At 35.3% G+C, this 20575-nt stretch overlaps 3 protein-coding genes across 3 annotated transcripts; 2 read left to right on the top strand and 1 right to left on the bottom strand.

Annotated features, from left to right (window-relative positions):
• Positions 1–142: 142 nt before the first annotated feature.
• On the bottom strand, positions 143–5835 carry LOC100803954 (uncharacterized). Its single transcript, XM_006589083.4, has 9 exons — positions 5360–5835; positions 4654–4741; positions 4062–4175; positions 3322–3404; positions 3007–3124; positions 2599–2690; positions 2316–2381; positions 725–818; positions 143–448 (listed from the first exon to the last, which is right to left on the bottom strand). Exons 1-9 carry the CDS (start codon positions 5632–5634, stop codon positions 344–346), a joined length of 1035 nt encoding a protein of 344 aa, XP_006589146.1. The 5' UTR covers positions 5635–5835; the 3' UTR covers positions 143–343.
• A 1048-nt stretch (positions 5836–6883) lies between these two features.
• On the top strand, positions 6884–11091 carry LOC100817813 (kinesin-like protein KIN-14S). The gene is made up of 12 exons (XM_006589082.4): positions 6884–7030; positions 7115–7207; positions 7383–7525; positions 7628–7724; positions 7856–8119; positions 8211–8490; positions 8889–9050; positions 9309–9524; positions 9608–9645; positions 9755–9918; positions 10008–10121; positions 10218–11091. The coding sequence occupies exons 1-12, from the start codon at positions 7024–7026 to the stop codon at positions 10983–10985; spliced, it is 2346 nt and encodes a 781-aa protein (XP_006589145.1). The 5' UTR covers positions 6884–7023; the 3' UTR covers positions 10986–11091.
• A 1461-nt stretch (positions 11092–12552) lies between these two features.
• Positions 12553–14945, top strand: LOC100817280 (microtubule-binding protein TANGLED). The gene is made up of 4 exons (XM_006589081.4): positions 12553–12880; positions 12971–13113; positions 13520–13575; positions 13687–14945. Exons 1-4 carry the CDS (start codon positions 12800–12802, stop codon positions 14586–14588), a joined length of 1182 nt encoding a protein of 393 aa, XP_006589144.1. The 5' UTR covers positions 12553–12799; the 3' UTR covers positions 14589–14945.
• Positions 14946–20575: the final 5630 nt, after the last annotated feature.

Genomic DNA, 20575 nt, shown 5'->3' with positions numbered 1-20575 from the left:
GTGCCTTAGATCACTAGTAATTTGATAATGATTCAATTTTATCTGTGATTGAAAATCCCCTATTCATCTGGGATTCTAGCCAATTGTTTTAAGGAATTTGGCAAAACAAAAACATTCTTCAATAGAAAGTAGGGATCAACACTTGACTAACAAAAGTGACAATCTGGCACATATCCAAATACATCATAATATGTATACACGAATTGTAGTATACGATAAAAGCTGTAAGCCTATAACTGTAAGGTTTCTAAAATTAATTTTGAAGGAGCAAACATATAATTGACATGAATGGGGGCAGGATGCACTAATGATGAGAACAAGTATGAAAGATCATCATCAATCATCATATAGACTTCATCATCCGGCTAATTGAAGAGAATATGCCTGCTGCTTTGTCAAGCAAACCTTGCCCTTGCTCTGACTTCTGATCTTCATCAGCAAATAGAAGCTGCACCATATAGGAAAGGATACCCAAGAGATTAAAAATTGTCATGTCGATTTTAATGATGCAAGCCTATCAAGGAGAGTGACTAGATTGGGTTCAGGGTCTCTTCACTATGGGTTATTCACCAACAAATTTGCTATCTTTCCTTTCTCTAATGATAATTTTCCTACTATCCAAATTCTCTCTGAAAAATTTACCAACAGGAATAATAGGTATCTTAACCATGTACATAGAAAATGGTTGTATCCTGCAATGTAGTTTAAAATTGAAGCTATTAACCTCGATGTCATCAGCATCAGGACGGCTCTCGAATTCCTTGGCAAGCAAATATCTATCTGGCCTTTCCTTGTCGTCACTGAACACTTTCCACAATCTGAGTAGAACAACTCAGAACAGGAAGCAAACAACAAATCATAAGTAAATTCATCTTTGCAATTAATATTTGCAAAAGACGAATACGGTAAAACCAAAATCATATTTACATACTGATACGTGACATGCATACGTCATTTATATACTGAAATTATATAGCAATTATCTCATTTTCTTCTCTTTTATTATTTCTTTTGTATTAAAATAACAGGAACTTAGCTTCTAAGTTTTTGTAGTAATTTTGGTTATATTTTGTGTAGAGATGTAACAAAGAAATGAAAAAGGATTAAAGAATTGAAGTGTCGCGCTCAGTGCGACCTCCTCGCTTAACGAGTCAGAATCGCTTAGCCCAAGCAAGCCGCTTAGTGCAAGAAGCCACATTGGAAGACAGTTGTCTCGAGCAAGTACGCATCCTGCGGCTTGACACGTGGCCACTTGATCAAGTTGGACATGCACTCAGCACGAGTGTCGCGCTAAGCGCACAAGAAAATTCTAATTTGGTCAATCAGTTGATGAAGTATATAAAAAGAAAGGAAACATTTGAATACTTCAGCATGAAGGAAGATATCAACAAGCAAAGGAACAAGAACAGAGAGGAAAACAAAGAAGCCAGTGTGCAAGGAAAATCCGTTTCCAGAGCTCTGGCCAATCCATTTCTCTTCCATTATCTTCCATTTCATTTCACCTTTTATAGTTGTAAGTCTCTCATGACAATGAGAGACTAAAACCACGAAAGCTCTGCCAAATTCTCTTTGATGTAATGATTCTAAACTATCTATTAATATGATGTCAATATTACTGTTCGTCTCTATGCTCATTCACATGTCTTTGGTTTGGTCATCCATTTTCATGAACTATTTTAGGATTTATGCATTGGGAAATGTTTATATGCTAAGAACTTGGGAAGAACATCTATTTAGTCCATGTCTAAGGGATAGAGTGGTATTGTCTAGCCGATTTATGCATATTTGCTCGTAATGCAAATTATTTAATATAATTCTTAAGGGATTAGGAGCGATATTAGATGATTTAGGCTCTTTAACTTGAGGGATCATGGTTAGAGTATGTTAGAAAGTGCAGGTAATAATCATATTTATGTTAAAAAGAGAAAAATCTATTAAGATTACATTAAAAGTAATTATTGTACGCGGAGCCCCCAACCTCAACTCATCACAACACCATCTTATAACTTCGAGTGTTGTTTTCTTAACCTTTCAATGTTCCTTGCATTGTAGTTAATTCACTTTAGTTGTTTATACTTGTATTTAATCAATGAACAAGATTCAATTTGAGTCACAAATTGCTTAAACATTATATATATATATATATATATATATATATATATATATATATATATATATATATAATTCTGAGTACAACGAAGTCCCTGTGGAATCGATCGATACTCGATCTTACCGTTTCAATACTACTTGTACAACTTAGTATGCTTGTCAAGGAATCAACACATACGACATAATTTCAGAACAAAAGACCTTACCCTGGATAACACCTAAAGATTGCTCCAAACGGCATAGGTCTCATGAAATAGACAGTTGTAAAAGTGCTGTACAACAAAAGATCAGAATTTAGTATTCTAGTCTGATCAGAATAAACCAATTTTACAAAAAAAAATTGCAATAAAGAATGAAAAGCACTCAAGGAACAGATAGTAGCAAAAAAAACCAAGCACACAAATCCAAGTCCACTATATGTAAATTCTACTTGCAGTCAGAGTCAGTTGAAGCTAAAGAAGTAACCATGCAATGGCTGAGAAATCGTACCTTAGAAAGAAGCGCCTTAACTTTCGGACATTAAACCCAACTCCAACATCCTCACTAATCAGGCGTGGATTCCACATGATGAGGGGCGTAGGCTGCCAATATATGGATAGTTTGAAAGTAAGTTATTATAAATATTAAAATACAAGCATACAAGGCAATTTCTAAACTAAATGCAAGGTGCTGAAATGGCATAATGAGGTGACTATCTCTTAGTCTATGGCGACTTTCAGGAATGACAAATATGAGAAGTATCATTAGTTCTCAACTCAACCCCTTGCCATTATAAGCAGCTTTCACATTTTTATTTCCCTCTTGATGAGGAAAGCTTTTCACATTGGTTAGTAGATGGATGTTTAAATTTCAAGGGTTCACATTTTAAAGGTATAACAGGAGAGTTCAGGGATTTACTTCAGGAACATTTGTGAGATTGGATGCAATTCTCTCTACATACTCTAACATCTGATAATCAGGAACAATCATAACCACGATCTCATCGTCACTTTCTACAGGCTTCCGGTCACTTAAGCTGGATATACATCAAAAGTAACTGCACATGATATAACTATAGCACGACTATAAATACAGAGGAAAAAAAAGAAACTTGTTATAGACAGAATTGTAACATCATAACCATCAAGTCAGAATAAAATATATAGTTGCATCCCATGACAGTTTTGCCGACAGAATAAAACATGAAGCATTAGGCTATGTGCTGGAAGTTACCTTGCAAATCTAAATAGAGCATCTTTCCACCGATATTTCAGAAGGGCTGCAGCACCAGCATCTGGAAATATGGCTTTAACTCTCTAACAGTCAAATTCATGAAACTTAGCAACCAAGTTTACAACTTGCAAAATAAATGCATTGATACACATATTGTAAAACCTTATCGAATTCATCATGAAGCACCACAGCCAATGAAGATAATATCAGGCAATTCAGTATTCATAACATGAACATTCTATTTTGTGGATACTTATATCATGTGGAGAAAAGTCGGTAACCATAGCACAACCATCTCATTTTTGGATCTTCATGCCAAATTCTAGTATTTTCATTTAAAATTTGCAAGTTCTATTTTTCACCACCTGACCTAAACAATTAACAATAACTAGTATAGTGACATACTAGCTGCCTCCTGAATTACAAAGGAGACCATGCATTAGGTTGGAATGAAAGTAGGACAGTAAAGATGGCATAAATATTTTTGTTCATCCAATCCAACAGTAGGAAAACCACAAGGGTGGGTTATGATCATGATTCACTGGTGTCTCTAATGTTCATTGCATGCAAAAGAAACCAATTCTATTTAAATCAATGAACATAACAACACATGCAATCACATCAGGAGAATATATTAGAAGATCAAAGATACAGACTAAAAAAATCATTATGAATTCAGAAAACCCTTCATACATTTCTTGTGCTAACAGTTTATAACTCCTGGAATACATCCCACTAACCTGGGATTTTGTTTTTTCAATGAGTGTATCCAAAAAAATCCGTGACAATTCCCAGAGTTCCCCTTGCGCGCCTTCGTCATCTAAAAATTGCAGTTGGGGGATTAAAAGTTCAACCTGTAAGACAGTTAACATGTTTTATTGCAAGAAGCATGTCACGCTAAGCAACTGAAAGAAAACAATTATTTAACTTTGACAAACCAACCCATCCACCTATTAAGCTGCCTTCTACATAGCAACATTTTCTAACACTAAACTGCCTTTTTTTTCCTGCAAATGTTAGTTGTTAAATTGTTGGAGGGATTTGAACACCTCTCCATCCTCCCTTCTCCTTTCAACCACTAAACTGCCTTGGCTTAAACATTTAGTTACTTTTGGTCACCTTTAACATGCTAAATTTAGAAAGTTATTGATCTTAACCAGGTTAAGATGGGTAAGAAAAATTAAATCCCCACCCTCCAGAAAAAAGAAAAGAAGAATATTTTTAATTTGGAATTGTTTCACCTAATAACAACCAGCAGTGCAGAACTTGGAATTAATAAATGGCATTTGGAATGTGTGAAATAAATAAAGGAAATGAAATTCTGGTACATACTATGGCTCTCATCCCTCCTGAAGATACAAATGTGGCCGCGGCCTCGCTTGATTGCCGCACTGCACCCTCCAAGTCTGAAGGCAAGCAACTGAAACAGAAAGCAAAAAGAAAACAACTTTTTGATACCCATTGGAATGTATATCTAACTTCATCAATCTACCAACTTCCTATTCCCTAATGAAATATGGTGTGACTCAAAATTGATGGACATACTCAAATATTATGAAGCACAGACACCTCTCTTGTTCAGTGTTGTCGTGTCTTCCGGACACTATCACTTGTTCGATACTTTTTATTAGATGTTTGATTTAAAAATTATATTTTGTTGGCTTGAACACTTTAGTTATTACCTTTACACAACTAATATACTTGAAAAAACATAGAAGAATAGTTTAAAAAGATAAATACTATCAATTTAGATATTTTGTTATTTTACTCATATTTCATTTCATTAGAATCTCTATCTATCTGTTTGTGTTTTATGTAAAGTTCTTGTGTCTTATATTTTAGACATTAATTGTGTCAAAGTGTAGGTATTCATGTTGTGTCGGTGTCCGTGTCAGAATCGGTGCTTTATATAGTTCAAACGGAACAAGCATGGTGAATATGGCAATATCTATCCACTGTTGTATGAGACTTACAACTCATAAATTGGGGAAAAAAGCAACATAATTTACAAAGTTCAAATTGTAAAGTAGTACAATACCTGTCATCTTCCTCATCATCCTGGACAGAAGTTTCTGTGGTTTCTTCTAGTGAGGGTGAAGGGTCAGGCTCTTGGGATTGGGAAGGTTGGCTTTGGAATTTCTCAAACTTGGCAAAAACTCTGAAGCTGGAGCTTGAAGGGTGAAGGGAAAGGCCATTGTAGGTGCAAAGTAGAGGGTGGGAAAAAGATAAGGAAAAACGAGTGGCTGAGGTTGGAAGGGATATTGAAGGATGGAGGTTACAGTGAAAGGTGCAGGTTATGCTTGAAGAAGCCATTTATGTTGTTGCCCGTGAAGTGTTAATCTGTTCCTTTGCCATAGGCCATGGATTATTGATGAATATTGCAAATTGCTTCCAACTTGGTATGATCAAATCAAATACTACGTAAAAACTGCCTTTGTGTCATGGCTTTTAATTTAATTTAATTCTATTTCTTTCTTATTCTTATGGAATCCCTTCCCGGACAGCCTCATCCTTACTCCAATATAAATCCATATATTTGATTTGTCACTTAACATTTGAACCCCATTGTCACTACAAATCTACAACGAGTAAGTAGAAAATTTGGTGTTTAATTAAAATATATGAATTTATACATTATATATATCGAATTAATTTACAAGATTTAAAAATCAAAGGTTATTTATAATACATTTTTCAAGATAAACTTTATTCACAATTTTTTATCATGTCATCATGTTAAAAAATATAATATCATTATGTGCAAAATAGATATGCGAAAGGTGAGGCTTGAAATTAAATTGCTCTCAACACCACATTAACAATATAAATATAAGGAGAAGAAAAACAAGAAAGAACAAAGAGAGACGAAGAATTATAGTTCTATTCCAATAACGAAACCTGCATATACACTAATAAAAAAGAAAACATAACGATAACAAGTAAACATATTTTAACTATTCTCAAAGTGAGTGAAAACAAAAAATAATAAGTATAGAAGAACTTATAATCTAACAAAATTGACATGCTTAAAGGAGTTTTAGTAATCCTAAATTTTAAAGGCAAAAATTATTTGGGAATTAGGGTTAATGTCCATTAAAACTATGGTACTTCCTAATTTTTAATATTGGTCACTTGATTAAAAAAAATATCTATTTGAGATTACTTTAATTATTTACGACTTGCATTTTTTAAATATTTATATGCTATTTTTTATTCATTTACTAGTTATACAAATTTTAGTTAAGACTTATTATTTAAAAGATGATTTTTTATTTTTTTTATTTTGAAAGGATGATTTTTTTAGTTTATGCATGTCAAATTCCTATTTTATCCTTTTACTAAAAAACTCGTATTTAATCGAACTAAATTTACTTAGGATTGGATCAAAATGAACCGTCAGATTTTAAAATAAATAAATATATAAATAAAACAGCCTAGCCCATTCTAACGAGAAGGTCGGGCTTTTGAAATTTGGGCCCAATATCAAGGTCGGTGACGTGGACGCTCCGGGGAATTTGATATATCAGCATATAGCCGTTGTGATTTCAAAGTTTGAAATTCTTACAAAGTAAAGAACCCTACATCAACTTCACCACTATTCTCTCTCTCTCTCTCTCTCTCTCTCTCTCTCTCTCTCTTGCGCTCTCTCTGTCGATCAGGAATTTCGATCTTGGAATCGTTGCGTCACTTCTCAGACAAACCATGAACGGTACTCTCTCTCTTTCTCTCTATTCACCGATCAGTTCAATTGCCTAATTCTTTAACGCAACTCACCGATTCTTGGCTCTTGCAGATCAATCCATGCAAATCCAAATGCTCGCTGAAAAATTCCACCGATTCGTTCTTGACTGCGAACTCAAGCAACCATCAATCGCTCAGTGCTCTGGTAGGGCTCCCTTCCTATTCTCGATTCAATTTTCCATTTCGATTTGGAACGAAACGACAATAAATGAAATTAAATATTGTTTAAGATGATTTCGCTCAATGATCTTAATCTCATCCAAAACTACGTCGTTAATTGTGTTGTTGGATGGTTTATTGATTTTTTGGAATTTCGTCAGATATTGAGTCAAAGAAAGTGAACGAGAACTCTGACTCCATGGATGAACATAGTTTGTCCAATGGAATCCATGAAGTTTCTCCGGATACGGGCCACACGCTTCCCATATTGAAGAAAATACTTGATCTCAGTGCTAAAGTTCAGGTAAATCTTTAACGTTAGTTTAAAACCACGTGTTCACATTTGCGTAATTTGCTTATCTTTCTCACATTTTACTTTACCTGAGTTTTATTGCTCATGCATTAGGATTTGAAGAAGCAGCATATAACCATGTGCGATGAAGTGAAACTCACTACTCAATCTTTTCCTGGCACTGATATTATGAAGTCTGTGCAGCTTCTCGGTATGCCTCTAGTTGAAACTACAAAAATAAATGGAAAACTGAATATACTCTTTCTCTCTTTCTTTATGGTTAGTTTAGTTATAATTGCTAATACTAATACGATAGGTTTTGGGATTTTCTACTGGTATTAGGTGCTGAATATGAACTCCTAAAAAGAAAGTACTCAGAGGAGTCCTCTGAGCGGAGGCGGCTTTACAATGAAGTAATTGAACTCAAGGGAAATATTAGAGTTTTCTGCAGATGTAGACCATTAAATGAGAATGAAATTGCTAATGGGTCTGCATCTGTTGTCAATTTTGAGTCGTCTTCAGATAATGAGCTTCAAGTCATTTGTGCAGACTCTTCTAAAAAGCAATTTAAATTTGATCATGTATTTGGGCCAGAAGATAACCAAGGTACGAGAAAAGTTGCATCTTTTGTTTGTATTGAAAGGTTTTATTTTTATGGATAATTATTTTGAACCTGAATGCATTTTTTGTTATGCAGAGGCTGTTTTTCAACAGACCAAACCCATTGTTACATCAGTATTGGATGGGTACAATGTCTGCATATTTGCCTATGGGCAAACTGGAACTGGGAAAACATTTACAATGGAAGGAACACCAGAACACAGGGGAGTTAACTACAGAACCCTGGAAGAATTATTTCGGATAACTGAAGAGAGACATGATACAATGAAGTATGAATTGTCTGTTAGCATGCTGGAGGTCTACAATGAGAAGATAAGAGATCTCTTGGTGGAAAATTCTGCCGAACCTACTAAGAAGTGAGTTCTCAGATCTCTTGGAGTAATTAGCATTGTAGGTTTTAGCTCTTATATTTTAGAATTTAACAACCATTTGCATATGATGTTAATGAAAACAAGATCTGGGAATTCCTGTGACATATTGCTTTGCTGGATAAAGATTCTGAAAAAAATAAAAAGAAACATGACATTGTAGTTTCATGGTTCTAAACAAGGCATTCTTTTGAGCTGCATAGTTTTTTATCCATCTCTACATTTCAACTAAATTTGCAACTAGCCATTAAACTAATTAAAATGTAGTGCCAAGTTTTTCTTCCCTCTCTACCAAATTGTGTGCGTGAAATTTTGATGTATGGAATGTTTCTCAGGCAGAATCACTAATGAAGAGAACAATTATTTTTTTGAACAAAAAAAATTAGATTGGAAATAAAGCAAGCTGCAGAAGGAACCCAAGAGGTCCCAGGACTTGTTGAAGCTCGTGTTTATGGAACAGAAGACGTGTGGGAAATGCTCAAGACTGGAAACCGAGTCAGATCAGTTGGATCCACCTGTGCTAATGAGCTTAGCAGCCGTTCTCACTGGTACATCTTGATTTTTACAGATTAACTCATTATTGCTTGTACTTTGTATGTACGTATAAACTTGTTGGAGATCTTAATTCTTAAAAGCTTAATCATATTAAATAACAGTTATTTTCCTTGAATATGTCATTTTTTAAGCTGAGTCAGTTGCTTTCTTTGCATCAGTAGATGTAATTAAATTATCTCTATGAAACTATTGCTCTTGGTAGAAGTTATTGCACATTATAGATAGTGACCAAGAGTTGGTTTTACACGCAGCTTGTTAAGAGTAACTGTAATGGGGGAAAATTTAATCAATGGCCAGAGAACAAAGAGCCACCTTTGGCTAGTAGACTTAGCTGGCAGTGAGCGCCTGGGAAAAACTGAAGCCGAAGGAGAAAGGCTGAAGGAATCTCAGTTCATAAATAAGTCACTTTCAGCACTCGGTGATGTTATTTCTGCCCTTGCTTCCAAATCATCCCACATCCCTTACAGGCAATTCTCTTTTCCTCTCTTAAACACATGCTTACAGAATGATTTTTTTTTCTCATTATATTTGTATCCTCTGTTTGAGACAGGAACTCAAAACTCACTCATATGCTGCAAAGCTCTTTAGGTGAGATTCCATTGCAGCATTATAAATTAAATAACTCCTTTGTGATTTGATTTAACTAATATGCTTGAAATTTTTTAACTACTAATGTTTGATATGGGGTCAAATGCAGGAGGAGACTGCAAAACTTTAATGTTTGTGCAAGTAAGTCCAAGTTCGGCAGACTTGGGAGAGACACTTTGCTCGTTGAATTTTGCCACCCGTGTCCGTGGGATCGAGAGTGGCCCAGCTCGCAAGCAAGTAGACCACACTGAGCTGTTTAAGTACAAGCAAATGGTATAAGTTTGTGTAAACTTGTTCCTCTAATAAGAATAACCATGATTTTTCATTTCCTGAAACTAAGAATTTTTTTGTCATAATTAAAGGCTGAAAAGCTGAAACAAGATGAGAAGGAAACAAAGAAATTACAGGATAGCTTGCAAATCATGCAACTCAGGCTTGCTGCAAGAGAACATCATTGTAGAACCCTTCAGGAAAAGGTATAAATATAATCTTCAGCAATCCAAGTAACTTTATAGACAAAGATGTCTTTTTTCTTTTCAAAGTGATTCACAATTTCTTATATTCCATGACAGGTCCGGGAACTTGAGAACCAGATTGCAGAAGAAAGGAAAACCAGACTAAAGCAAGAAAGTAGATCTCTTGCAGCTGTTACAGTTCAACCTTCATCAGCAGCAGCTCATAAAACCATGACAGACAAGAAGCCTCCACTGAATCCTTCAAAACTGAGAATGCCACTGGGAAGAATAACCAATTCATTGCCTCCACGGTCTCCTCTAAGATCAAAGAGTTACACTGCCTTCATGAGTGGAAAGGAAAACTCTGTCAGAAGGAACTCAGTGGTGACGAGTGCTGTAAGGCCAGCTTCATCATCAACAACAGCACAGTTCCTTCAGGCAAGGAGGCGGGTGTCCATTGCTGTGAGACCGCCTGCACCATCAACAACGCAGGTCCTTCATACAAGAAGGAGGGTCTCCATTGCCACACTACCTTCTCAGACAACTTCTGACATTACTACTCCACTCCGTACCTCAGCGTTCCGTGTTACCGGTGGAAGCAGCCAACAATCACGGATAAGAAGCCAAAGGAAAGATCGGTACTCAAGTTTGTTCGCCCCATTGCCAGAGTTGAGAACATCAGTTGAGACAACTCCAATGACTGTAAGGAGGAGCAGCAAGTTTATGATGAGCAGTCCGGTAAGGGCAGATTCCAGGGAGGGATCCGCTAGGCATCCAACTCTTCTTGCACTTCAGCGCAAGCCTGTGGTCTGGAGTCCCCTTAGAGGTTTGAAAAGTAACAGAAAGTCATCACTCCTGCCATATCGCCCAACCCAAATGCAATAGTTTCTCATACTATGTGACAGACAGTGGAGTTTTTTTTCAACTAATGCACACGTGTATAAATTAGTGTATTGTGATTGGTTTATGAATCAACTTAGATTCAATTAAATTTTTCTCAACATTTCATGACAAATAATACAGTTGTGTTTGTTATTCTATCAAATTTCTGATCTCACATTTAAATGCCAAATTCTTTGCTTTTACTCATTTTTTCATTAATCAATTAAAACTAGCAATAATTCAAAGTGCCCGTAGTGATTAAACCTTGTAAAGAACTAAAGGTGTGCAAGAATAATTCCAAAGGTGCAAGAATAGTAAGTGCGTGAGTATATGATGAAAAATATGAACTTCAATTTTAAAATTACAGCAATTTGGTAGGCAAAATTATTCATCATTGGACATCTCAATAATCTCATGACAATCACTTGTGAGTTATGAGACTTATTTAACTAATAGAGTCACAAGTACATATAGATACATTTACAAGTGGATATTAATCATATTTACAAGTGGATGTTGAAAGAAAAACTACTTGTATGTAATCACATTTAAACTTGAATCCATCTTTATCTTTATTTAGTTAGAATGTGTGGAACGGATTTTAAACACTAAAACAGACACCCTAAGATGAAGTTAAGATTTTAAATAATTCTAAATCATGTTAATAATTTATTACTTTTCTTGGTTACTAACTAAAGGAAGTATGGAATAATTTTAATGTATTTATTTTTTCATTTAATATTTTTATTAAATTTTAAAAGGGTTATTTGAAATTAAACTAATTTGAATAGATCGTAGTCACTAACTTAGAATGGAGAAAAATATTGAAAAGCCCACGTCAAGTTAAAAAAGAAATGATATATGATAGTGGCCTTCAGTTCAGTGGCAGGTCAGGGTAATGGAGGTAATTGCTACCACAAAATAATTTTTTTATTTAGATATATTGAATAAATATTTTTTTTAGAGAAAATAAAGTGATACTAATTTTACTCATTTTATTTTTTAAAATTTTACTGTTTTTAATTTTTTATTACTATTTTTAATAAAGTTTATGTAATTTTTTGTTTCAAAACATATTAGACTATTTTTTATCTCTACTAAAAACAATTTGGATCCACCACTGCTTCAATTGCACAGAAAATCAGTTAGATAAAGGTCAAACACCCTTACCTAACATTTCAAAATATCAAAATTAAAACTCTTTAACTTTTCAAGTAAATGAAAAACTCATCCAACTTTGGAACATAACATTTTAAAGTTTATTTATTAGCATTAATAGTTAAGATGGCCTCGTATGCTTACTTTTTAAATATTTCAAATATATATTACTTATTTTTTTATCGAAAGGAAAGCAACTTTTAAAGTAAAGTAAACTTTATAGCATTTGGTTCAAAAACTTTATTGTCGCTTAAAAAAGAAAAATTCAAAAACTTTATTCACTAATGGAAACATACCCACGTAATCAACCCAGGGCCCAAGCAAAATGGGAAAAAAAAGTTGCATATAGCCGTTGGCGTTGAATTAGCTTCCTTAGTTAGAGTGAAAGACAGATATTTAGTCGACCGTTGGAGAAAAAACAAACCGTTACAGAGTTCGTGTTTGTTCGACATCAACACTTAGGAGCCAAACTCTGCAACAAAAAGCAAAAGGTTAAGGGACCGTGTCTTCGTCTCAGAGAGAGAGAATTCAGATCCAATCTTTGGTTGGGTGGGTGGACACTAGGTACAAGTTAGATCCAATCTTTCGTTTGAGTGATTAAAATTCTTGAGACCCACTTCGTGTGTGTTTGCTTTCATTCCTCGGAGGATATTCTAAAGATGGTTGCGAGAACCCCACCGAAGCAGAGGAAGCTGTTGGCCGCTCTCAACCCTGTTCTGATTAAAGAAACACTCATCAAGGTAATCCACGTTTAATGCCAGTTTAACCTTCCCTAATGAAACAATATAAATTTTGAATCTTTGTGAGTGATTTGTTGTGGGTGTTTGAAGGTGGATCAGTGCGTGGCTCGGCTGCAGGAACTTCAGTACACTGTGACTGGTGGAACCAAGGTGGTGTCTGGGGTGAATCTCAGCCCTCGCAGCACCAGAGGTTATCTCAGAACCAGTCTCAGATGCAAGCAAGAATCACTCAGGTAAGCTTTAGATTCTATTTGAATTTCAATTTCAGTTCATACTCACCGTAGATAGCTTTGATATGACTTATAAAAGTACACAAACTTGGTATAAACTAGTATGTTTACCCCGTGCATGCACGGGCTACTTTTTAAAAATAATTTATGTATAATAACAAATATAATGAAAGTATGATTACTTATATAATTAATGTGTTTTGGTGAAATCCACTTAGGTTTTATTAAGAAATAAAACTAATATGTATTAACATAATTAATTGTACGTTTTGTGTCGATGCACGGACTGTGTATAAATAACGATTTTGTGATTGAATAACATTACATGCATTATTTATTCTTAAACTTCAGTTAATTGTTGTTGCAAGTTGTAAACTCAAATGCTTTGTGTATTCTTGTCATTATGAAGGATCAAGAACGGTGCCTCAAGGAGATCTCCTGTGGGGAAGTTTCCAGCAAACACAGGTTTTGTTTGTTCTCTCCATTCACCTTCGAAAGAAATTGTTACTTGGACATGATCATGGACAACATGGGTAATAATTGGCATTCCTTTGAGTTAATATGGTCCTTGTGCAGGTGAATGGAAGAGAATGTCATTGCCTGCAATGCTTGTAGGCGAAACTGTTGGGGAAATTCTGCAGGCAAGTCAGTTTGCTAGAGAAATAGTCACAGCAGTTGGTAAGAAAACTCCCCAAGAGGATCCAAAAACTCCAATGTCTCAAAGGAGCAACAAAAAAGCAGAACTTGAAAACACACAACTCAGGGCAAGAAGGAAGAAAGAGAAGCAAACTAAAGCACAAAACGATGGTTCACCATCACTTCAAAGGGCTCGTTCCAGAATCAACTTCAAGGTTTCTCCTCCTAAGGTTAGAGAATTTGATAAAGAAAGCAACAGGTATATGGCAAATAGGGTGTCTCCAAGGAATAAGCCATGGGCTAGAAAAACAGTACTATTCCCCAACCCTTTGTTCCTGTCCACTCATTCCTCTTCACAGCAACAATTTTGCAAGACAAGGTCACCTATCATAACAAGAAATAGAGGAACAACAACATCTCACAAGTTTTTGATCAAGTCTCCATCTTTGCCGTCACGGCCGCAACAGTTTTGCCAGACCAGGTCTCCTGTGATATCAAGAAATAGGGGTGGAGGAACACCACACAAGTTTTTGATCAAGTCTCCAACTTCAGCCACCAAAGTTCAAGTCCAGATCAAAAATAGTCCACCAACTGTGTCTATTTCACCAACAAAACCTGCAAGGTTGAGCAGAAGTCCTCCCAAGAGATCCACTTCTACTGCATCTAAATTCCGTCGATCTTTCTCTCCTTCAAGAATAGCATCCAGATTAGTATCACTTTCACCATTAAGAACCAGGAAAACTGTACAGAGAAATGATGGGTTTGTGAGTGGACTCAAACAGTGCCCAGCATCATCATCAGTGCAATACCCTGCTAAGAGGAATTTGAGAACACATCAATAGTGTCATGCTGAGGGCGAGCCCTGGTGCAGCGGTAAAGTTGTGCCTTGGTGACTTGTTGGTCATGGGTTCGAATCCGGAAACAGCCTCTTTGCATATGCAAGGGTAAGGCTGCGTACAACATCCCTCCCCCATACCTTCGCATAGCGAAGAGCCTCTGGGCAATGGGGTACGAAGTTTTTTATCAATAGTGCCATGCTGCTCTCTCTGGCTACTTTGTTGTATTTTTACAACATCACCATGTCAATTCTTAATGTTCATAATTGTGCTCTTGTGATTTTTCTTTTTTGGTGGTTTCAGGTTGTGTGTGACTGTGTGAGGAGATTTCTCTTTAATGTTCATAGCATATTTTTTCATTCATTCAAGGAAAATCACAATTCAATGCCAACTATTCTTTGTTCCGCACAGAGAAAAAAAACTAGTAGTCCTTTTATTTTGCAAAAACTCACCTATTTTCAGTGTTTATGAAAATTTCCAGGATATTTACGGGTCAATAATCACCTATTCTATCAAAATACAGCGACACCCCTTTTTCTGAGTAAACTTTTCGTATTATAAGAATTTTCCATTTTAGCCGCTGCTTTTATAAAATTTGAATAAACTGTCAATTTAGTTCATGAATTATCATCCTTTCTCCCAAATTATCTTTAAACTAATCAAATTGTATAAGTAGTTTAGGAGAGAGAGTGTCCTTTAGAGGAGATAATGCTAAGGATTACAAGCATGAATGTCGCTCAAGGGCTCAAGCCAGACTTATGAGTTGTGTTATAGCTATAGTATTACTATAGTCTTTTTTTGTGCAATTAGTGTAATCAATATATGTCACCTTTTTTAAAATATGAATTAGGGGTGTTTATCGGTTTGGATCAATTCGACGATTCAAACTTAACTAATTCAATTGGTTTAGATTTTTATTTATTTGGGTCCAATCCAAATCGAATCAATTAATACTCAATGTTAATTGGTTTGAGTAGGTTTACATTTTTTTCAAACCCAAACTAAACCAACTATTTTATTATATTTTTTAATGCTTATAACAATGTAACTTATTGTTGTTTGTGTCATTTTGATTGTGTTTGAGTCTCAATTACATTCTAATATGTTGTTTACATTCTTTTCCGACAACATTATTTGTGAATTTTGGAACAAACTCATGTTATCTTAGCATAGAACATTGTAACTAGAGTTGGTTAATTGGTTAATCTCATGTAACTACAGTTAATGGAGTTAGTTGAAAGTTAGTTAAGAGTTAGTTATTTATGTAAGCCAATTAATTCTCTGTTATTCACTTGCTTCCTTTATCGTTTTCTTTCTTTGCAAGCTTCTTCCATAAGCTTAGCATTCATCCATGGCCGACATGGAGTTTATGATGGTATCTTGAAGACCTTTGCAGCGCAACTCTATTTTTGTTTTTTCTCTAGCTTCCTTTCGATTCCTTCATCATGACAGACAATTCATCACTGCAAGATCAATCTTTAAACATACATAGTCCATATTATCTTCATCCAAGAGAAAATCCTGCAACAAATTACAATTCATGGAGCCGATCAATGCTTACTGCATTGAGTGCAAAGAATAAAGTTGAATTTGTTGATGGATCAATTCAAGGATATCCATCGAACCACACACTTCATACAGCTTGGAAGAAGTGTAATAATATGGTTGTTTCTTGGCTTGTTCACTCATTCTCACCTTCGATTAGACAAAGCATCCTTTGGATGGATGATGCATGAGACATATGGAAAGATTTGAAATTGAGGTATTCACAGGGGGATATGCTGAGAATCTCATAATTGCAACAGGATGTGGCATCCATCAAGCAAGGTGATCAAACCATAACTAATTACTTTACAAAATTACGTGTTATTTGGGATGAATTGGAAACTTACAGACCTGATTCAGTGTGTTCATGTGATCCAAAGTGTATGTGTGATGCTCTCACTAGTATTATGGAGAGAAAGAAACAAGATCGGGTTATGTAGTTTCTTAAAGGTTTAAATGACTAATTTAACATTGTTAGGTCCAATGTATTGATGATGGATCTGTTAACTCGTTGGCAAGTGTACCAAATCGTCACAAGTAGTAAAGTTCTCGGAAGTCCGAGTATCGAATTCACAGGGACTTTGTTTGTACTTAGATTAATGCAAACCCAATTTAAAAGCAAGAGATAAGAATTTAAAATAAAAGATAAAGAAGATAGAAGATAAGGTAAAGAAAAGATAAGATATTTAAAGATAAAATTAGAAGATAAAAGAAAAAGATAAAAGATTGAAAGATCAAAATAGAAGATAAAATATTTAAATTGCGATATGATAAAGATAACTACTCCTACGAAATTCAAATAAAGGCAGACTAAAGTCTAAATCTATTAAGCCTAAATACTTACTCCTAAATAGAGGATAACTACTCCTAAGAAAAGCCAACAGTAAAATAAGGAATAATTACTTCTAAGGAAACAAATAGGAAAAATAAGGAATAACTACTTCTAAAAAAGCCAACAATAAAATAGGGAATAAAATCTATATATTAAAATCGCTAAAACCTAACAAGTCTAATCAGCCTAGATATATGGATTCAGGATTTGTCTGTTATCAATACCAGTGAACTAATTCTGCCTCACATCTATCCATCTACTTGCCCCTGATGCCTCATGATGACAAGCCTACCTTAATTACCTATCTTCCAAATGGCCTTTGCGAAGACTCAATAACTAAGATGCATTAAGATTAAATTCTAGATGTTTGCTAAAGCATGGGCATCGGGTCAATGCGAACCCTATGATTTCTTTCTTTTATTGTTCTATTAAGTGTTGCCCTCTCCCGAGTGGCCTATCCCTTAAAACTGATTCACACATTCATTCCTTATCCCTAATTAGGTTTTACCCTCTCCCGAGTGGCCTAAAGACTAACAGAAAATAAAGTCCGAGATGCAGAATAAATAAGAAAGAAAAGCAGATAGAAGAACAACCTGGAAGGAAAACCCTCTAAAAGATAACCCGATAATTTCTTCCTTTTAGTGTTCTATTAAGCGTTACCCTCTCCCGAGTGGCCTAACCCTTAAAACAGATTCAAGTATTCATTCCTTATCCCTAATTAGGCTTTACCCTCTCCCGAGTGGACTAAACCCTAACAGAAAGTAAGGTCCGAGATACAGGATGAAAAAGAAAGAACGGTAAATAAATAAAAGAACCTGGAAGGAATTCCTCTTTTTATTGATAACTCTTGAAATGCTCCATACATCATTGACTTTTTAGGCCTATCAGGCCCTAGCTAGGGGATTAGCCACTCATGGTCATGAGGGCTTTACAATGAGAAGGGGGGTGAAAGAAAGAAAGGGAGTAAATGAAACCCCTAGGAGAGGGGGTTCTGTGGTGGTGGTCTTGTCCCTTGGACTGGCTCTCTATTTATAGCTGTTAAAGTGGGCTTTGGGCCTTCATAGGCACGCTTAGCGCGTGTACTTCCTGGCCCGCTTAGCCCGTGACGCGCGCTGAGCACGTGTATTGGGCTGGGCCTTCTTCAAATTTTCTTCTTTTCTTCAATTTTTCTGCCCTTTTTGCTTGTTACACCTCCAATTTTTATATCTGCAACCAAAAATTCAATTTAATTAATTTTCTAACTTTTAATTACAAATAACTGCTAAATAATTAATTTCAGGCCAATATTTGACTAATTTTCTACTATCAAAATACAATTATTTAGCAGTTATCAGGATCCCCTGCCTAGCACTACTAAAGTTTTCTCATATGTTGTTCAATAAGAAAGACAGCTAACGAATAATGATGCAATGGGAAACATGAGGCTGATAAATGCAGCTAACACCAATTCATCCAATTCAGGTAGATTTGGCAGAGGCAACTCAAGAGGAAAGGGAGGCAAGCTTTGTACACAATGTGGTCTCATTAACCACACTGTGGATGATTGCTATAGAAAGCATGGTTATCCTCCTGGACACAAGTTTTATAAGTCCCAAGGATCTAACATAAGAAGAAGGTGATGGCTCAACTCAAGAAAGAAACCAAGAAACACAAAATGAGGATGTGAAGTTAACCTCTCAACAATACAAGGCTTTAATGGCACTACTACAACAACAAAACATGAATCACAATAATTCACATGTGAATCAAATTAGTACTATCAACAGCAAAGGTAGTTAACTATCCATTACTTGTAGTGTAAGCAAGACCAGTCAAGATGAGTGGATCCTTGACTCAGGTGCCACAGACCATGTCATAGCCTTTCCACATTTGTTTTCCTTATGTAGAAACATAAATCCTATGATTGTTAGACTCCCTAATGGTCATAGTGTCACTGCAACTCATACATGCATAATCCAATTTTCTCAATTTTTATACCTAGAGGATGTTTTGTACATGCCTAGTTTCCAATTCAATATCCAAATTGATATCTTCTTTATCTTGTAAACTAACTTTCATGAATGACAAATGTTTCATATAGTATATGCAGAACCTGCAGAGGATTGGTACAATTGATATGGTGGAAGGTCTTTATAGACTCAAGATGGTTCCACTCAAGCCTCGTAGGGAGTACAACTCAAATTCCATTGATGTTTTTGTTAGTCCTAGTATTTCTACTATGTTAGCTTTTTCATGTAATAGGACACCTATAGATTTGTGGCATTTCATACTTGGTCATCCATCTTTTGAAAGATTGTTATTGTTAAAACAGTTTTATCCCACTCTTACTTTTGATAAACAATTCATTATTGAAACTTGTCATCATTCAAAACAGAAAAGATTATCATTTCCTAGCAATGATTCTCATTCTTCTTGTGCTTTTGCTCTTATACATGTTGATATTTGGGGTCCTTGCAATGTAACTTCTTTGAATGGTTACAAATACTTTCTTACTTTAGATGATTATTCTAGATTTGTTTGGATTTTCCTCATGAACTCAAAAGTTGAGACATAATCCCTTTTAAAGAAATTTGTTATCAATGTTGAAAGACAGTTTGAATTAAAAATAAAGGCCATTAGATCGGGCAATGGATCAGAGTTCATGATGAAACAATTTTATGAGGATACTGGTATTATATATCAATGTTCTTGTCTTGAAACTCCCTAAGAGAATGGGCTTGTAGAAAGGAAACACCAACATTTGTTAAATATAACTCAATCCTTACTATTTGAGTCCAATTTACCTTCTATTTTTTGGTCCTACACCTTACTCCATCTTGCTGTTATTATTAACTATTTGCCTACTCCTTTTCTTGGTAATAAAACTCCTTGTGAAAAATTGTATGGAACCACCTATGATATTGAATCCTTGAGAGTTTTTGGTTGTTTGTGCTTCTCTAGCACTTTAGCAGCTAATAAAAGAAAGCTTGATCCAAGGGCTACCACTTCAATCTTTTTAGGTTTCAAGCCACACAAAAGGTTATATCATTTTTTACCTTAAAACCAGAGTCATTTATGCCTCTAGGAATGTCATCTTTTATGAGGACTGTTTTCCATTCACAAGTCAGAATAAACCAAATCCAATTAATGTCCTGCTTGTGCCTACTTATTCTTTTCAGGTCACTAATAAGCCTGATGATTCCCCTTTAGAGTCAACAAGTGATTCTGTCATGTCTGTACCCAATGATAATTCTAATTCTTCAACTCCTCAGCAGACCATTCATACACCTAGAAGGTCCTTGAGACAAATACATCAACCAAGTAAATATAAAGACTTCCATGTTACATATCCATCATCAATTGCTTCCAATCCATCTATAGGTAATAATATGTATCCTCTTAATTTTGTCCTTACTTATCATAGATTATCTCCCTCCTATCACAATATTGTTTCCTCTATCGCACAAAGTGTTGAACCACAATCATACAATGAAGCATCTCAAGATCCTAATTGGATTGAGGCCATGAATGTAGAGATCAAAGCACTAGAACTCAATAATACTTGGGTTCTTACTGATCTTCCTCAGCACAAATCAACAATTGGTTGTAGATGGGTGTATAAAGTCAAGCATAAATC

The sequence above is a fragment of the Glycine max genome, chromosome 10 (assembly GCF_000004515.6).
Source record: "Glycine max cultivar Williams 82 chromosome 10, Glycine_max_v4.0, whole genome shotgun sequence".
In the NCBI taxonomy this organism is placed as follows: domain Eukaryota; kingdom Viridiplantae; phylum Streptophyta; class Magnoliopsida; order Fabales; family Fabaceae; genus Glycine; species Glycine max.
Note: the sequence above shows the minus strand (reverse complement) of the source record. Positions and strands in the feature narration are given on the sequence as shown.